The 21,317-nt window shown below is 34.2% G+C and overlaps 1 protein-coding gene across 2 annotated transcripts in view; it reads right to left on the bottom strand.

Annotated features, from left to right (window-relative positions):
- LOC150110719 (uncharacterized) overlaps positions 1 to 21,317 on the bottom strand; it is a 487,651-nt gene that overhangs the window by 351,980 nt on the left and 114,354 nt on the right. For both annotated transcript variants that reach the window (XM_090400398.1, XM_090400407.1), the window contains exon 8: positions 8,607 to 8,760. In XM_090400398.1, the coding sequence (XP_090256524.1) occupies positions 8,607 to 8,760 (154 nt within the window). The remainder of the gene's footprint in view (positions 1 to 8,606; positions 8,761 to 21,317) is intronic.

Genomic DNA, 21,317 nt, shown 5'->3' with positions numbered 1-21,317 from the left:
CAAGCAGGTCATTCCTACTCCTATATTAAAACCACACAATACTTTGTTTTGTAAACAAAATTAAAGACATCACACTAGAAAAAACTGATTTATTAGTCAAGTTTTGATGTCTCTGCCCTTTACATGAATGTCCCAATCAATGACACAATTCTTCTTTTACATGACAAATTCCCCCGATATCACAGCGCTCTTTGCCCGTGTAATATGTTTTGGCTATTTTATTTTGTCTGGCAAAATAATTTTTGAAGAAGGCACAGTCATGGGCTCACCGTAATCCCCCCACCACCACCTTAACTGCTAACGTTTATATTGAAGCTTTTGAGCAATGTGCTCTAGATTCCTATACTTTAAAACCCAAAGTTTGGCTTAGATACGTTGACGATATTTTCATTATCTGGTTTCATGGCCACCACACATTAGACACTTTCCTTGGCCATCTAAACAAACAACACAAATGTATTCAATTCACAATTGAAATTGAAAGTCAGTTTCTTTTTCTAGATACAATTGTCACGCGTTTTCCTTCTGGCAGTCTTTCCTTCACTCTTTACCATAAGGCTATACATACTGGCCAATATATACACATAAGCTTACCACCACCAACACAAAAACGAGGTGTCATCAACACACTTAAAAACAAGGCTTTGAAGATTTACTCCAGTGAACAAGCACTTAAACATGAATAAAAAGTTATCAGCAATACTTTCCTGAAAAATGGTACAGCAAAAATACTATCAACAAAATTCTTCACAACTTAAAAACAAAAATAAACTAGATTACAATAAAACTGCAATCCAAAAAAAGAAACATAAATGACACATTATATTTAATACTATGGTAAATCTGGCCTTTCTGATCATGCTCTGAATACTCTACATAGAACTAGCACCTGTTGCTTACATCACACCAAAATATGGTATGAGTATAAATTTAAGGAGGTTTGTGAAATTCTTTTCAACCACATTATCTTAAAAATGATGGTGGTCTAAAAATCCCATGAATATGGATGGCACATATACCCTAAGCCTCGGCCACAATTTTGCCACTGCACTGAAAGAAGTGCTGTTACTAGACCTAATGCACAACAGAATGTGGAATCTGTCCCTTAGCTCCAGAAATAACCAACAAGAACATCAGACTTGACATTGCCAATATCCTCTCCCAGTCATTGCCTCCTAAAAGTAATCTATCTTTTGGTCAACTCACTGTTCTCAGAAAGTTATGAAAAGATAAAAGTATTGTCATCACCAGAGAGGATAAGGGTAATGCCATAGTCATCCTGAATGCTACAGAATATATTCGAAAAATTGATATTATTCTCCGAGATCTTGCATCTCACCAAAACACAGGTTAACAAATTAAAAAGCCTACTTAAAAAAGTATCTTCCTGGCCACCAGACATCATAAAAAACTCAAACCCTTTGGTTTTCACACCACCCTCCCCAAATATATAGCTTACCTATAAGAGAGTTATATTCTTAATTCACAAACCTTATCCCCCACCACCACCAAGAACTATAGTAGTTGCCACTGATGCTCCATGCTACAAATTGTCAAAACAGCTGGCAAACTGTCTTACACTCCTCACTGGACTTACCACATCCTATATAAAAAACTCTATTCATTTTAAAACTTGATTAAAAATCTAACTTTAAATAATACGGGTATATCGGTAAGTTTTGACATCTCATTGTTTACGAATATTCCCTGAAATAAGACCTTAAAATTACAAACAGATAAAGGGAAACTGCTATGGGTTCCCCTCACCCCCCCCCCACCTGCCAATTTTTATATGGAAAATTTTGTAAAACAAGCCATAGACTCAGCTCCTCTCAAACCTTCTATCTGGCTAAATTACATAGATGACGTGTTTTCTATTTGGCCTCATGGCCCAGACAGACTCCTTCCTCAGTCACCTCAATAGTCTATATCCAAGAATTCCAGTTTATTATGGAAAAGGAAAATAACAATAGTTTACCCTTCCTAGACACCTTAGTGACATGCCTTCCAAATGATAAACCTCTTCTTCAAAATATATAGAAAATCCACTCACACAGGCAGATGCTTTCATAAACTTTCCCACCATCACCTCTCTCAACAAAATGGCATCATTAAACTTCTAACCAACAGAGCCTATAATCTTTGTTCAAGTGAGCTTCTCTCTCAACGGAACTCAACCATATACACAACACCTTCCTATCCAATGGCTACAGTGCTTACAGAATTAAAAAAAGAATCAGTTCTTTCCCCATTCCTCAGCCATCCCTTCAGAAGGATTTCAGAAATGCCATCACCATCCCCTACATCTGGGGCACACTGGAAAAAATAGCCAGATCTTTAAAAAAGGTACAACCTCTACACAGCTTTTAAGCCCCAATGGAAACTTGCTACCCATATCCATTCTACCAAAGATCAGCTTCCTTTTCTCTCAGTGCCTGGAATATATAAAGTACCCTGCTCCTGCAAGTTGGTATACTTTGGACAGACAGGTAGATCAGCCGCTATCTGTTTAGATTAACACAATTCTTACATCTGCAATCACTATGACTATGGTCAATCTGGCCTTGCAGACCATGTACTGGATACAACTCGCAGGATCTTCTGGAAGAAAACCACCATGCTCCACCATAGTAAATTTAAAAAGGAAAGACTGTTTGTGAAATCTGCAGCAGCACTCAGAAATTAACCTAATTTGAATAAATACAGATGCAGAAAACCTCCCAAAATTTGGGAAACAATAATTAGAGGTCCAAGTTTACATTCGAGGCTGCCTACAAATGCCCATAGAGGGTAGACAGGACTTTAGAGTCACCCATGTGTTTCATTAAGTATTGTCTTTGTGTGTGTGTGTGTGTGTGTGTGTGTTACAAGTATTATTTATACTCCCTGAAGATGTCTCAGTGACCGAGATGAAATATTAGAAGCATTAAAATTAAATCCTTTTCTTGTGCCGTCAATACTCCATTTTACTTAAACATGAAGAATTATAAATACTGAAATCTCCAAGAAGATTATCTCCCTATTTGGAGAATTAGACTGCATATGATCATTTTTCAGAGATAAATGATCTCTGAAGGATTTCCTCACTTGTTTTACCTAGTGCTGATTATGGACTCAGTAGTCCCATTCATAAAAAAACCATGGCATTTTTATATATGTGGATTCCTGTCTCAGAATTACATGTACATAAAACTCAGAAAGAATCACAAGTTAATCATTCATGTTATTTATATTTCATTTTATCAAGAAGTCAGGGTTTTCATTTGTCTCTTTTAAAGTGAATAAGAGCAAAAATAGACATACAAGGACTGAATAGAGGCTCCATTTTGTAGTGCCTGACAGGCCTTTTACTATTTTCTATGGTAAAATACGCATGTCAGACCATGTACTTCAAACATGTCACAGAATCAACTGGAAATGCATCAAGTCCCTACACTGCACCAAAACTTGGCATGTAAGGAAAGTTCAAAGAAGCTCATGAGATGCTGAAACATCATCTGAATCTAAACAAGAATGATGGGATTAGTAATTCCAAGAATCTGGAGGACCCATTTGCAACCAATATAGCATCCAAAACATGTCAGAATCCCAATACTATCATCATCATCATCATCAAATTCCTGCCATGTACCCTCAAGGGGTGTACAGGATATGACAGTACTACATGAAAAAATTACATCATTACTAACTTCCTATCTACAATTTTCCTCCAAATCAGTCTGTTACATGTCAAGACTCCAACATTATCAGATCTTATATTTCTATCGTCTAAGGCACTTTGTCCCGTATCAATCCACCTATATCTTGGTCTTCCTCTGGGTCGTTTTCCTGCCAACCTGGCAGAGAACACTTGTTTTGCTAATCTTTCCTCTCCCATTCTATTTAAGTGACCATACCATCTGAGATTAGCTCTGCTAACGCATTCCTGGATGCTGACAATGTCAAGTTCTTTCCTAATATCCTCATTTTTAATATGATATTGCCATTGATGCCATCTGTTCACGCCTATAATCTTTCTCAGGACTCTCATATCTGCGGTCTCTAGTCTTTGGCCAAGTGTTTTACTTCTGACCCAGCTCTCAGATCCATAAGTTAAAATTGGTTTGAACACAGTCTTGTATACAGCTAATTTAGTGTTCCGACTAATTTCTTTCTTATTCCATATGAATTTATTCAATTGACTTCCCACGATACCAGCTTTGCTGATTCTGTTGTCTATTTCTATATTTAGTTTACCATCTTCAGTAAAAATTGTGCCTAAGTAGCTGAAATGTTTTACTTGTTCCACAGGTTCTACATTCACAACACAGTTGACATTTTCAATGATTCTGCCTATTTTCATTGTCTTTGTCTTTTTATTGCTGACTTTCATACCATATCTATTACAACAGCTATTCAATTTAGTCAGAGAATCTTGCAGACTTGTAGCGGATTTATTTAGAAGTATAACATCATCCGCATAAAGCAAAGAGCTGACATTAACATCTCCAATTTTGATATCAGGTTTAATACCACATTCCTTCATAATGTGATCCATATAGATAATGAATAACAGAGGGGATAATGTACATCCTTGTCTCACACCAGATTTAACATTAAACCATCTTCCTGTACTTCCTTCAATTCTAACTGCTGACTCACAACTCAAATAAAGACTAAGTATTGCTTGATATAATGCCCCATTGACACCATATAACTGCAGCGTATTGAATAGCTTCTCTCTTGGCACCTTGTCATATGCCTTTTCCAAATCGACAAAACTTAAATACAGATCTTTGTTATATTCCCATGCTTTCTCGACTATTTGTCGTAAAGTGAAGATCTGATCCTGACAGCCTCTATTTGGCCTGAATCCAGCTTGTTCTTCACCAAGCTTTTCTTCCACAATTCTTCTCAACCGTTTCTCAAGTATACTTGCATAGATCTTACCAGGAACACTCAGTAGGGAAATACCTCTGTAATTCTCACATGCAGTTTTATTTCCCTTTTTATATATGGGTACTATGAGAGCTCTACTCCAATCATCGGGAATTCGTCCCTCTGTCCAGGCTTTCTGAACTATGCAGTGCAGCCACTGTAAGACTCTTATACCACCATACTTCAGCATTTCTGGTCGAATATCATCTACTCCTGCTGCCTTTCCACATTTCAAGCCTTTGATGGCTTTTTCTACTTCAAGTATGGATATGTATTCCTGACTGCATGCCTGGTCAGTGTTTTTTATCACTGTGCTGTCATCACTGCTTGTTTCATTTAGCAGTTTTTCAAAGTAATTACTCCATACTTCAAGGATATCTTTTTCTCCTGTTTTCATGTCACCTTTATCATCTCTAATTCCTTTTACAGCACTCTTTCCTCCATTCCTAAGCTTCTTCAACAACCTCCAGAATATTTTGCCACCTTCTTGATATTTATTTTCTATATTCTTGCCAAAGTCCTCCCATGACTTTTGTTTGGCTAGTTTTATACACTGTTTAGCTTTCTTACATTTGTCTCTGTATTCTGTAAGAGTAAAAGCTGACTTATTTGCCAGGAACTTTTGATATGCTTTCTTCTTTTCCTTCACTGCCTCTTTAACTTCCTGTGTCCACCAGGGAGTTCTGATTTTTTTATCTTTGCACACAACCTCACCACATGCCTCTCTGGCAGAATCAATCAATGTTTCCTTCAGAGTTTGCCATTGAATCTCCAAGGTTTGATTCCTGTTCTCAAACTCTTTCATTTTCTTTTCAATAATATTTCTGTATTTTAGTCTACAGTTTACATCTGAGAGCTGCTCAACTTTTATTCGCTTTAAAACTTTCTTACATGTTATTCTTTTCAATATGAAATTCAATTTTATCCTGCTCAAGACTAAATAGTGATCACTTCCAATTTCAAATCCTCTGTACACTCTGGTGTCCTGCACCAGGGAGAAAACATCACTATCAACAATAACATAGTCAATGAGACTTTTCTTATTCCTAGCCTCTTCTCTCCATGTGAATTTGTGCACATTTTTATGTTGGAACATGGTGTTAGTAATAACCAGTCCATGTCCTGAGCAGAAATCCAACAGATATTTGCCATTATTATTAGCTTTGCTCTTTTCTCCAAATTTTCCCAAAATATTTTTGTATGTCTCACAATCATTTCCTACTCTACTATTTAGATCCCCAACAAGGACCAACTTTTCCTTTTTCATTGTGTCAGTTGCTTTTTCTAAAGCCTCAAAAAATTCCTCCACTTCTACCTTAGTAGAACCTTCTGTGGGACCATAGGCACAAATAAGTCTCATTGTCCAGTTCCCCATTCTCATATTTGCCCACATTACTCTACTTGAGACTGACTGCCATTCAAGAAGATTAGCCTCGTATTTTGTGTTGAATACTATGGCTACTCCTTCTTTTCCTTGATTGTTATTGCCTGAATATAACATTTTGTACTTATTGCTCAGAAAGATCTCACCAGTTTTGGTCTTTTTTGTTTCAGTCACCCCTATTATGTCGATCTGGTACTTATCTAATTCCTCAGCTAGCTCCATTTCTTTGCCATTCAGGCTTCTTACGTTGATAGTACCAATCTTTAACTCTGGTGATGTTGAGTTGGGGTTTGTTTTCAGATTTGTTCCAGTAGCTGACTTTTCGCTGTTCGCCTTGGTTCCCTGGCGAAAACAACGGGGGCCTTGTTTAACCGGGCGACGCCCCAGCCGGCATGAAATTTTGTCATGTTGTACCATCATTTTTTATTTTGGTTTAACCAATAAGAATACAATTTGGTCAGCTAAATCCCAAATTGCCAGCCCATCCTCGTTCGTTCAGTATCAAAGTAGATACCCAACAGGGTGCACCACGAGAAGGTGAGGATTGGACATTAGGTCAGAAGCCCTGGTCGGTTCTCCGCATTCCTTTAAAGGCTATGTGGAGGTCTCCTCTCAGTTATACAGCTTTGACCCTTAAGCACCCCCAAAAACACCGCCCGACCTTAAAATAAGAGGACTGTAGAGATTGTTTAATGTAGTTCTGCTATAAAACTTTATTTTTATCGATCTAGATTGTTTTTTAACATCTGTATATTATTATTCTTAAAAATGTAATTTATTTTGTTAACTAATTTATATTTATGTATAATTTTTATTTATTATTTCATTTATTATATATATATATATATAGATAGATATATATTACCAGAGGTTAGGCTAGGGTAAACAAATAACAAAGAATTTAGATTTATCTTAATTTCATGACACAAGTGTCACGTAGCTTGTGTCATGTGCATGTTTTCCTGATGATGACCTCAATACAGAGGTCAAAACGCCAAGTGTTATTTTCATAATTATAAGTAAAGTAAAATCAACATAAGTGATATTAATAAATAAAATGCTCAGCAATAGGAGATGCAGCAAATCTTGGGATTCTTCTGTGATTGTTAATATAAGCATATGTTCAAAGAAACTATTCACTTTAAAATGTTATGCTCAGAATCCTAAATCACTAGAATGGGCTTTCCTTAAGCAGCATTTGGATGAAAAGATTAGGTTTAATTAAGATTATAAATCTGTCTGTCTGTCATAAGCAGTTTTTCCACAATAATACTTAAATATTATTGCACAGAATAGCACACAAACCACAACAGAAGAAGAGACTTGACCATGAGACAACATAATAATTATTTATATAGACATGTTTTTTTGTTTGTTTGTTAAGTGTCAGTGTTGTTTTATCAGTATGCATATTTTTAAACAGCCTTATCTCACTTTAATGAGGAAGAATCAGAAATATAATAACTTCCTCGGAAGAATCAGAAAAATAATAAAAGCCACGCGATTTTTAATTCATTGAGATTTCTAGTACAGTAAGCCCCTCTGTTTACATAATATGCATTTCAGAGACACCTGAAAAATTGAAACCTGCATAAGCAGAATATGATTTCCTTATTTAAGGTCGTAAAATAGGAGGAAATGTGTACTGCCACCAGAAAAATCTATAAATGATGCTTAACATACAACTTTTTTTTTTGTCAGTTTAATCATAGTATCTGTACAATTAAATCATGTCCAATGAAATTTTTCATTATATGGAAGGTAGGGAGAGAACATGGGAGCATCTATGGAAGTTTGTTTGCAGCCAAGAAAGGGGTAAGAGATAGGATTTTCTCTCAAAAAACTAGTTTCACAGAGCAGAGTAAATGGAATAGTTTCCCTTCAGGGGTAGTGAGTGCATATAGTGTGAATGAATTTAAGAGAAGATATGAGAGTTGATTTGGGTGATTTATAGTCTCCCTTGATGAGTCCTTGACTCCCTGGAGGTCTCAGATAATAATAGACATTTTAATTAACTAACTACATAAAACAATAAAAAACTTTTCTTGCAGAAGAGTTTATGCAAGTTATAAATGAAACATCAGCACTTAGTTCGACATCTTCAGCACAGAGAAATTCTGTGGAGAATGAGTCTTGCTCAACAGTTATCATATTTTTCTTGAATATCACTTCAAGCTGAGTGTGAAAATAAAATGAAAATTGTTAAATATTGAGTTATACAAGTTCAAATCTGCATAAAATTAAGGACATGTAAAATATCCTACTGTATTCTAATGTCAAGAAAAATTTAGTTTAAAACACCAACCCATCTTGGACCATCTTCGAAAAAAGATTCTGCAAATTAGTAGCAGCAGCAGGAAATGGATGTTGAACTGCTAAACTTCGCATATAAAAAAACACTGTAGACAGCTTTTCTCCACTAGCTGCCTCAAGAAGAGCTAATTGGTTATATGGCTGTCCTATAAATAAAATTTTATGTACACGATCAGAAGTATTAAATTTATGCTGAAAATTAATAGAACTTCAAAATTTTATGAGAACATAAAACTCAACAGTTTAATGCAAGTTCTGCCTTAAAAAATCAATTAGTAAATATCTTATTACATCAATAAATTCAAAAAATAAGAAATGTCATGACTGAACTTATTTCCTTTGCACAAAATTTTGAAAGTGCAACTACCCTTTTGATTAAAATCTATGAAAATTACTAGCACTAGGTAGTTTGATTGATGGAATGGATAGCTTCTCTGCCATCCAATCAACAGGAGACTTTGAATTCCACATTGGCATGGACATTTGCAAGTCTTTACATCTCACTGTATAAGGCCACCCCCATCACCCTCTCTACTGGATGCCAAAATGCCATGTAAAAGTTCCCTGTTTGGTCTGTAATCAGTGAAGTTCCCCAGATGAGGCAACTAATGAATTTGGCCAATTGAGCTTCTCATAATACTAACTAATACTAACTGCACTAGTGATTACCAACCTTTCATAGGAAAGAGAGAGAGTAACATAATTCAAGCAACATAATTTCCTCTCCTTACTCAGGAGAGGGAAAAAAAAAAAAAAATATATATATATATATATATACATATATAGTAATCTGCATTTATCCAACCCTCCAATTATCAGAATCGTAAGTTCAGATAATTGAAATACTATTACATGCTACTCTGTAGAGAAATCAGTTGACACGTAGGTAGTTAATTGAAGGGTCATTGTTTTAAAGTTCAAATAAATGGTAGATTACTTATATAATTGGAGAAATTGCTTCATAATAATAAAAGTATTTTAAATGCATTTTATTTATTTTTAATTAAAATACAGTGGTAATTAACAGAGACAGCTTGTTAGCTGAGCAGATAGTGTCTTTACTCTTAAATCGCACTATGACATGGATGCACGCAAAAGTCTTCAGGTAGAAGACAATGCATATCACCCAGTGTGAGACCACCAACTGAAATGCTTTTTAAATGTTCCATTTGATCTGTTGAGCAAGGATCATAGATTAATCAATCAATGAATTAACAATTAGACTATCCACAGATTACAAGCCTTTCATGGAGGGATGATTAATATAAAAGATCAGCAGAAATAACAATTATTTGAATTAAAAATATGATGTTTCATCCTAATTACATAGGATTTCTTCAGGGTGAACAGAAAAACTAGTAGACAAACAGTAAAGGCTAACAAAGGTGACAAACCACTATGTAGTTATACAAGAGACTGATGATTTTAAAATATTTCTAATTGTGCATTGCATTGTGTGAGTACATTAGAATGTTGTGTGTTTACACATTCATGCACATGCATTTGGCTAACAATGGCCAGGGTGTATTCCAACAAGTTGATACTTGGGTTTATATTTAGATGTTTTGGATCCAATGTCATTTTCAAGAATTCCCAAATTTTTCTCTTAGTTATGTCATAGCAACAGTGTAATACCTGAAATTCATCCCATAACACTTGACGTGTCATTGCTGAAGAAAGTACATGTGATGGCAAAGATGAGGCCTCACCTCTTCAGTATTCAATATCTTGGATGTGCTCTTCAATGTGTTGCTCAACAGATTTTTCTGTCTGCCCATAGTAAGATGAACTGTATTTGCACCACAGCCAATAGATATCTAGATTTTAAGTGGACCATGTGAGGTTTTGTAGATCAGAGTAATGATCTCATAATGATAAAGCAGTGAAAACTGTTTTGATTTTATGTTTTCTAAGTATTTTTGTAAGTTTTAAGGAAATAGAGCTAAGATATGAATAAGTAATGAAGTCTATGTTTTTCTTGTCATTAGAAATATCTCAAATCTCATGTTGGTTAAGTAGCCTAGAGATAATGCAGTCATTATGATCATTTTGAAGAAAACTGGAGTTATTTAGCTAGTCCATCCATCCTTGTATGCAAATCATTATAAGCAGATTTGCTAGAATAATAAATAATCAAGTTTTTAACCAATACATTTTTTATTTATCTAGTATAAATAAATACATCTAGCATAGATAAAAAATGTATACAAGTTAAAACCTGATTATTTATTATTCTAGTTCATCCTTGTCAGTAATGAGCAAGTGGACTGCTGCTCCCACTCGCTCATTGGTGAAAGAGTAAATCCACGGCTAGCCCAGAGATCTGTTTGTATGTAATGTTATTGTAATCGAAATATCCAAAGATAGAATGTTTAAGGAGTGACATAACCTTCTTTGATAATTTATCTTCTAGCAAGTTGAGGAGATCCTTGGTAGGAGTAAATATATTTACTATATCAAAGCTTGCTAAATGTCATATTCATCAAGGGCAATGTTGCTGATGCAAGTCCCATGTCCTCTAGAAAGATAGTGTATTTATGTAGGGGAGGGGATTTCAACCTACTGATATGTCAGAGGCAAGTTAAGAGTAGAGAAGCTCTTCTTTTCATGGTTGATAGGATAACTTCATAATCATTTTCATATGATCCATCCTGAATTATTTTTCTGCTGTTGTTCTTACTAAATATTAATGTGATAAAAAAATCTAATATTTCAAGTAGTACTCTAGGTATGCAGCATCTTGCACACCTCAGAATACTTCTCTACTGTTTATGCATACAGCAGCATCACCAAAAGAAGGTATAAATGCTACTGCAGAAAGTTAACTCCATACTGTATGTACAATATGAGTCAGGGTTGGAGGTCTCATTGGTCTTGGTAGATAAGGAATGAATTATATGAATCATGCTCCATTCTAATGGCCATACTGTTTGTGCCTATAGTGTTCCAAACTAAATTAAAAACATAAATACATATATAATATAAACAAAATAATATTTTCTCATAATAATAACATTATGAGAGAATATTAGGTCACAGAAGGCAATACACAGAAAGGTGAGATTTGCTGAATGCTATCTAAATACACATACTAAAATACTAATTACCCCTTCAACAACTATGTTAACTGATATCTTACTAATCCAAGATAAAACTTCCTTAAAAACACAGTAATCCCCCTCCACACACACACACACACACACACACACTTTTATGACTGGTATAAATTTTGTAATGACCATATGAAATGCTGGGTCACACAGGAGAGGCAACTAAGATAAGTATCCTTCAATAACAGGTTGCAGACTGACTGAAACTAGAGCTTACAAGCAAGTATAAAATATTAGATATATGAAGAGCCAAAGGCTTCAATTCGGCAACATATGACTTGTTTAAGTTAAGGGATATTACATCCCATGGGATGTAATATCCCTTAACTTAAACAAGTATAAAATATTGTAACAAGTATGAATGATTTCTCATAACTGAATCAACATGGTTTATTTTGATCCAATAAGTGAGTTTAATGTTTTAATGTTTATAAAAAAAAAGTTTATAAAATATTATAAACTATTTTTTTAAATAAAACACTGTCATGATTCACTGTGCCCAGATAAAGACAATCAAATATGAAGACAGTCAAATAATCCAAGAGTTCTGACAAAACTTTTCAGCATTTGGATGCTCTATATATATATATATATCCACAGAGATGCCTAGAATGAACTAGCTAAATCTAATCTGAGGGCATTTGAAAGAAACTCTGCTCAGAGATTGAATACTTTGACGGTTTTGAATCTTATTTGGAAAAAGACAATGACTGGTGGAGATAGCAAATTTCTGAAGCCTATACTGCAATTGTAAATGAATTGCTTAACTTGCATGAAAAGGAGCTCAACACTTAGGAATTTAACAAAATAGCAAAGCAATGAATTGATGAAGAAGATTATATTGTAAAACCTAATTCTATCCCTATTTTTACATTACAAAGACAGAGGATTTTGAAAAAACTGAATCCAGTGAGGAAATTTGGAAAATGATAATCTGATTTCTGAATAAAACAGAGCTCAAAGGTCAAAGTCAAAGTTAGGTTACTTTAATGCTACAATGAAATATACCAAGAAAAGGAATGACTCCATAATTCAAAAACTACATGTACAATCATCATCATCAAATTCCTGATATGCACCCTCATGGGGTGTACAGGATAATTATAGTACTACAGTGGTATCTCGCTAATCCGAACCTCTTTAGTCCGAACCCTCCAGTAATCCGAACTGCAGTTTGAAAGAAAAAAAAAAGTTTTATTTATTACATATTATTATTTTATGCACTATTATTTTTATTTAACAATTATTATTTTAACTATTATTATCACAGTATGGTATTTTTTTCATACTGTCGATTGTACGGTTATATTGTAGGCCTATTTTGATTTATTGTGTGTGTTCACGTTCGCTTTTTTATACTGTATAGTATGTACTGTATTGTTGGCATGAATCACTGAATTTGAAATCAAATCAGATGCTGAAATTATAAATATGATGCTACAGAATGAATTAGAAGACGATGATGACGATAAAGAACTCGAAGAAAAAAAAGTAAAACATGAAGAGGCACTTGACAGTTTTAATACGTGTATTGAATGGGCTAAGCAGAATGATACGCCATTCCACAAAATTTTGTTGCTAATGCAGCTCCAAGAAGAAGCATTTGAAAAAAGCTTAGCTTCCAAGAAGCAAATCAAAATCAGTGACTTTTTTACAAAGAAATAAAAAACTTTTTTTGTGTGTTATTTTGTGTTTTTGTGTTGTGTACAAGAAAGTGATATTTTTTACGCAAATTAAGTTATGTACTGAACTATGCAATTTTATTAAATCAGAATCCTCAACAATCCAGGTACGTACAAACTAAATTTTTCTACTATAATAAACTTGCGTACTGTGTTATTTTTTAAGTTTTACATTACAGTACAGTGGCTTTTTTTTCTATCAGTTACATTTATTTACAGAATTAAATTGATGTATCATTAGAATCTTATTATTTTTGTCTTAAACACTAGTTATTGTTGTCTCTTGGGGGGGAATTCGCTAATCCGAAAGACCAAGGTTTTTATTAGTTCGGATTAGCGAGATACCATTGTACATGAAAAATTTACATTACTAACTTCCAATCAACAATTTTCCTTAAAATTAATCTATTATCTGTAAAGATTCCAATATTATCATACCTTATATTTCTGTCTTTTAAGGTGCCTTTTACTGTATCAATCCATCTGTATCTTGGTCTTCCTCTGGGTCTTTTCCCTTACAACCTGGCAAAGAACGCTTATTTTGCTAATCTTTCCTCTCCCATTCTGTTTAAGTGACCATACCATTTGTAATTAGCTCTACTAACACATTCATGAAGCAGCATAAAGTAGAGGATTGCTTTGTAAGGTGAAGCACAGTGGGGACTACGTGTGCCTCAGGCCGATACAGTAGCCATGAAGGCAGAGTACCTTGAAAAATGGCTGACTAAAGGGACTCTGGTGAAGATGTTAGGACTAAAATGACATTTGCTGTTTCATCATTGCAGAAGAATTCATGTATCAAGGCAATGTGAAACAATTAGCAGGCAGAAGAATCTAAATACAGATCAACGGATGGCAGTTTGAGTTCCACGTATGCAATAGCTGGCTATTGCATACATGGAAGAGACTGAGGCCTCAACACGTTACTATCCTATAGTCGACCATGGAGAAATGGAAATATCTTACAAGCTATGGTTTGGAACCTCTGCAATGTCCCAAGCTGTAAATAATTCCAGGGAAGAAGACACCGAAACAATGAGCAAAACAAGCACTAAATGCACTCCATGATGATGTTAACTTAAATCCAAAAGGAAGGTCAGCATCTGATATTCCTCTTGAAAATTGGAACTTGGAATGTGAGAACATTATATAAACTAGGGAATTTTGACAACCTTATACAGGAAATGAAAAAACTTAAAGTTAATGTGATGGGAATTAGTGAAGCAAGATAGCCTAGAAAACTAGAAAAAGATGGCTTTACATATGTATATTCTGGGGAGAGGAGCATGAATATGGAATGGGTTTCATGATTAAGAAAGGCATCTTTAAATCTGTAATGGGGCTGTGGCCCATAAATGAAAGAATGATACTTATTAAATTAGCCGCAGAGCCTTTTAATATCACAATTATCCAGGTTTATGCCTCTACAACAACTCACAATGATGAAGAAATAGAAGATTTTGATAATAACTTACAAAAATCTATAGAATATGTAAAATCAAATGAGATACTCATAGTGATGGGTGACTTGAATGCAAAAGTTGGAGAAGGGAAAGAAAATTGAGTTATTGGAAAATTGGGATTGGGAGAAAAAAATGAAAGAGGTGAGAGATGATACAATTCTGCATTCAAAACAACCTACGTATAATGAATACTTTCTTTCAACATCCAAAGCACAGACTATATACTTGGATAAACCCAGATAACTCTATTCTTCTTCTTTAAGTGCCATCTCCTATTGGAGGTCGGCGACCACCTAGGCAAATTTTAAGCGATCCTCAGCCACTCTAAACAGTCCTTCAGAGCTCATGCCAATCTACTGTCTGATGTCTGCCAGCCAAGATTTTCTTCATCTTCCTTGTCCTCTTCTTCCATTTATCTTCCCCTTTATAAGCAATTGAAGTATTTTATATTTTTCATTACAAAGTAGGTGACCAAGATATGCAGTGTTCCTTCTTTTTATGGTATCTAAAAGTTCACGTGATTTCCCCATTTGTTCCAGTACTTCCTGATTGGACGTTTTTGCTGTTCATGGGATTTTTAACATTCGTCTGTATAACCACATCTTAAAGGCTTTAAGTTTTTTTATTGATGTTGTCTTCAAGGTGCAAGTTTCTGCACTTTACAGCAGTATAGACCAAACATAGCATTTAACCATGCGTACTCAAAGCTCTAAGTTTAAGTTGCAGTTACACAGTGTTGATTTCATCAGGAGAAAATTTTTTCTTGCCATTTCAATTCTAACTTTTATTTCCATTTCTGGATTGTATTCTTCATTTAACCAGCATCTGAGATATTTAAACTTTGTCACTTTTTCTATTCGTTTCCCATTTAAAGAAAGTGATGAATTAAGAATTGGTTTCTTGCTTATGACCATGAATTTAGTTTTGGTGATATTTATTTTTAATCCCATTTTTTTCACTCTCTTCATTCACTAGTTCCAGAAGATTTTGAAGATCCTGAATATTGTCAGCCAGGAGAGCTGTTTCATTAGCATATCAGATAACTCTATGAGAAATCAAATAGATTTCATAATGATAAATAATAGATACAAAAATAATATAACCAATGTTAAAACATATCCAGGTGCTGATATAGGTTCAGACCCTGTTGTGTCTACTTTAAAAACTGTACAACAAACACAATAATTATCAATCCAAGCTCTGACAAACAAAAAGAAAAATTTCAACCATAATCTTTGTAGAAAAGATCAAAATGGAAAAATGCTACTAGACACACAAGATATCATAAAAAGATGGAAATAATATGGAAAAGAACTGTATGACTCTGATCACACACAGACGCACCAGATATACAGGATATGGATGGTGAACCAACTACATATGAAGAAATAGAATACACTCTAAGTCAAATGAAAACAGGTAAAACACCAGGCCCTGATCAGATCACTATCTAATTGTTAAAGAAATGAAAACACAATTAATGACCTAAAGGTTATTTTTAATAACATCTATGATACAGGATACATCCCTAATAATCTAAGGTAGGGATGCACAGACCGCAGCCCGCATGCGGCCCTCAGTTGATTTGCTGGCGGCCTGCCTCGCGGTGTATTATTTTAACTTGAACAAATTACACGATAGGTAATTTTTAAAAATGGTACATGCGCAAAGCAAAGTAGCTGTGACGTCACGATTGCCTGTCTACTTACGATAATCGGTTAGTAATAATGTTAACAAATTTTATAATTCGTCATATGAGTATTTTGTTTTCGTAGGTGCGGTTGCTATGATTAATTATCACCCCTAGGAAACAGTAAAAAATAAATTCTACAATGGATAAAGCAGGGCCAAGTAGGAAATGCAAACTACAGGATGAAAAACGGCAGTTTCAGGATAGCTGGACCGAAAAATATGATTTTGTGCAGTCGTTTAATAATATTGTGTGCTTGATTTGCAAAAGTGCTGTAGCCATACCAAAAGAATACAATATAAGGAGACACTATGAAAGTCTGCATTCTACATTTTCAAATCTACCCGAAGAACTATGTAAACAAAAGATTTCATTTTTGAAATGAGAATTGACAGGTCAGCAAGTGATGTTTACAAAACCTATTCAAGATTCGGAAATCGCAACAGAAATAAGGTTTGAAATATCTCACCTTATAGCAAAAAGGTGCCGACCATTTACAGACGGAGATTTCGTTAAAGATTGCCTTGAGATAGCTGCTAAAAAAATTTGTCCTGAATCAGCCAAAAATGTTGAGAAAATTCAGTTAAACAGGATAACTGTGCAAAGAAGAATTACTGCAATGTCGGAAAATGTGAAGGACCAATTAACATCTTATTCAAAGAAATTTGCCTATTTTTCATTACCTATTGATGAATCAACTGACATTACTTCCACAGCCCAGTTGTTAATATTTGCACATGGAATAACGCAAGACTTTGAGGTAAGTGAGGAGCTGATTGGAATGAGTTCATTGTCAGATCAAACGAAAGGTAATGACATGTTCACTGGGCTTTTGGAACAGTGTTCCAAAATTGATTTAGATCTGACAAAATTATCAGGTATCACGACTGACAGAGCTCCTTCCATGATAGGAGCTAATTCTGGATTAGTAACATTATTGAAACAGCATTTGGGAAGGCACGACGATGAGTTGATACAATTCCACTGTATAATCCACCAGGAGAGCTTGTGCCCTAAGAAACTTGGATTTGAACATGTCATGAAAGTTATGGTTTCAACGATTAATTTTATAAAATCCAATGGCCTTAATCACCGACAATTTAAAAAGTTTCTTGAAGACATTGAAAGTGAATATGGTGACTTAATTTTTTACACAGAAGTGAGGGGTGGCTAAGTCGTGGACAAACATTGGAGCAGTTCCTAAATTTAATTGATGAAATTGAAATCTTCATGACTGAAGAAAATAAAAACGTCCCTGACATAAAAAATCCGGATTGGTTATGTGACTTAGCCTTTCTGGTTGATAATCATTTAAATACGTTAAATATGCGACTTCAGTGATAAGATCAATTGGTTACTCAACTTTATGGCCACATTTTGTCTTTTCAGTGCAAGTTAAATCTATTTTAAATCCAACTGAAGTCAGGGAATTACATCCATTTTCCTAATTATAAGAAAGTTCTGAAAAGTTCAATGTCAACTTCAAAACTGTGTATGTTGAAAAGATTGATAACTTGATATCAGCCTTCAAGGATCGGTTTACTGATTTTAAAAAAGTGAAACCATTGCTAGATTTATTGAGCAATCCTTTTGCAATTCTGCCTGAAAATGCACTAGAATCAGCATAGCTTGAACTCATCAACATTCAAAATGATGAGAGCATGCGAAATAAATTTAACGAAGGCAATTTATTAAACTTCTATCGTTGTGTTGATAAAAACAATTATAAATGGTTGCTAGATAATGCATGAAAATGTGCAAGCCTCTTTGGCTCAACATATATTTCTGAACAAACTTTTTCAGTCATGAATATTAACAAATCGAAAAATAGGAACTGCTTGACTGATGAAAATTTAGAATCAATTTTGCGGTTGGCTACTACAAAATTCGAACCAAATATCAAAACAATTGTCAAATCAATGCAATGTCACACATCAAATTAAATTCACTTACTTTTTATTACCTTTTTTGTAACAATTATGATAGGTATAAATAAAATAAACAACATATGGTAGATAACTTTCAAGTTTTTTTTGACAGCCCTCCCATAAGTAACAGTGGAACTACGCGGCCCTCAGCCTCAACAAGTTTGTGCATCCCTGATCTAAGGAAATCCATCTTTATCAATATTCCCAAAATTTCAAGAACTTTTGAATGTTCAGAATATAGACTAATAAGTTTAACAAGCCATGTTACAAAACTAGTACTGAGAATAATCCTAGAAAGAATAAGAGGCACTTTGTCAATAGAAATAGAAGACACTCAATCAGGTATTCAAAAATACAAAGGTAAAGAGAGAAGGAATTTTCAATTGAAAACATTATGTGAAAGAAGCCTCGATAACCAGAAAAGCATATATCTGTTTTATCGATTACACCCAAGCATTTGATATAATAAATAATAAATATAATAATAATAAAATGCTTTCAATAGATCACAATAGATCATAATACATAACCTATAGAATAATGGATTAAAAGGAAAAGATCTACTTTTCCTTTTAACCCATATAATTACAAATATATACTGAAATCAAATGGCCTCAATAAGATATAAAAATGCATATTCTGATAACTTTGAAATCAAAAAAGGAGTAAGACAAGGATGTGTGTAATCATCCTTTCTGTATAATATATATAGTGAGCAAGTTTTTAAAGATATTGCAGAACTGAAGGGTGTAAAAGTCAGGGGAAGGAACTTCAACACCAATAAATAAGAAAACTGTTAACCAAAAGAAAATTGAACAGGTTCAGTCTTTTATATATTTGGGACAAATGTTTACAGATGGAGGAAATTCCCTTAAAGAAATAAAAAGAAAAATAGAGATAGCAAGAAAAGCCTTTATTGATATGAAAAATATTCTAACATCCAGAGACATTAACATAGACACAAGAAAAAGATTAATAAAATGCTATATATGGTCAAGCCTTCTCTACAACAGTGAAACTTGAACTCTAAATAAAGAAGCAGAGAAAAAATTAGAAGCTTTCGAAATGTGGACCATCAGATGAATGCTGAAAATATCATGGACAGAGAAAATGAAAAACTAAGAGGTTTTAAAGAAAGCAAAATGAAAATAATTAAAGAAAGAAAACTTAAATATTTTGGACATCTAACTAGACAATAAGGCATCCAGAAATTAATATTAGAAGTGAAACTGGATGGAAAAAAAGGGAGAGGTAGACTCAGTAGAAAGTAGTTTGGAGACATTAAGGACTAGACTGGCTCGAATTACCATAAATGTTCAAGAGCAGAAAAAGATAGAAAAAGGTATGGTGACATGGTTGCCAAACTCCTTCTAGAGAATGACACTTGTAGAAGAGGAAGAACATTCATGAATGATAACAATGGCAAGTTCTTTCCTAATATCCTCATTTTTAATGTGATACTGCCACTAATGCAATCTGTTCATTTCACAAATCTTTCTCATAATTGTCATATCAGACGTCTCCAGTCGTTCATCAAATATTTTATTTCTATTCCAGCTCTCAGATCCATAAGTTAAATTAGTTTGAACACTGTCTTGTAAACAGCTAATTTAGTGTTTCGGCAACTGTCTTTCTCATTCCAAATAAATTTATTCGGCTGACTTCTTACCATACTAACTTGACTAATTCTGTTATCTGTTTCCATATTTAATTTACCATCTTCACTAAAAATTGTGCCTAAATAGCAGAAATGTTTTACTTGTTCTATAGCTTTGCCATTCAAGATACAGTTGATGTTTTCAATGTTTCTGCTTATTTTCATGGGCTGCTTTTTCATTGCTGATTATCATATAATCAGAAATTTGGTATTAAATACCAAATTTCTCACAATAGTTATTCAATTTGGTCAGGGAATTTTGCAGATTTGTACTGGATTTTTTCAAAAGTATAACATCATCTATATAAAGTAAAGAGCTAAGATTAACAACACCAATTTTTTTATATCAGATTTAATACCACTTTCCTTCAAAATGTAGTCCATATAGATAATGAATAACAGTGGAGATAATGTGCACTCTTGTCACACACCTGATTTTACCTCAAACCATCTTCCTGTACCTCCTTAAATTCTAACTGCTGACTTACAGATTAAATAAACTATGCATTGCTTGATGTAATGTCCCATTTACACCATATAACTCTAGTGTTTTGAAAAGCTTTCCTGTTTGCACCTTATCATATGCCTTTTCCAGATCAAAAAAACTTAAATACAAATCCTTGTTATATTCTCAAGATTTCTCAACTAATCGTCTTAAACTCAATCTGATCCTGACAACCTCAATTTGGCTAGAATCCAGCTTGTTCTTCACCAAGCTTCCCTCCCAGAATTTTTCTTAGCCATTTCTCAAGTATATTTGCAGAAATCTTACCAGGAACCTCAGCAGGGAAATATCTCTATAATTTTCACATTCAGTTTTATTTCCCTTTACATAGATGGGTCATCTGGAATTCGACGGTCGAATTCCTTTGTCAGAGGGTAGAATTCTTAGTCATCTGGAATTCGACCCTCTCACAAAGCATTCTGAATACGCAATGCAGCTACTGTAAGACTTTTATATCTCCATATTTGAGCATTTCTGGGCTGACTTTCATCTACTTCAGCTGCCTGTCCACATTTCAGGTTTTTGATGACATTTTCTACTTCAATTATGGATATAGATTACTGACTGCATGTCTGTTGGGTGTTTTCTACCATCATGCTGACACTGCTTGATGGTAGTGTCATTTAGCAATCTTTCAAAGTAATTACTCCAGACATCTAAAATGTCTT

The sequence above is a fragment of the Typopeltis vanoorti genome, chromosome 1 (genome assembly GCF_054136105.1).
Source record: "Typopeltis vanoorti isolate ZY-2024b chromosome 1, IOZ_Tvanoo_1.0, whole genome shotgun sequence".
Taxonomy (NCBI): Eukaryota; Metazoa; Arthropoda; class Arachnida; order Uropygi; family Thelyphonidae; genus Typopeltis; species Typopeltis vanoorti.
Note: the sequence above shows the minus strand (reverse complement) of the source record. Positions and strands in the feature narration are given on the sequence as shown.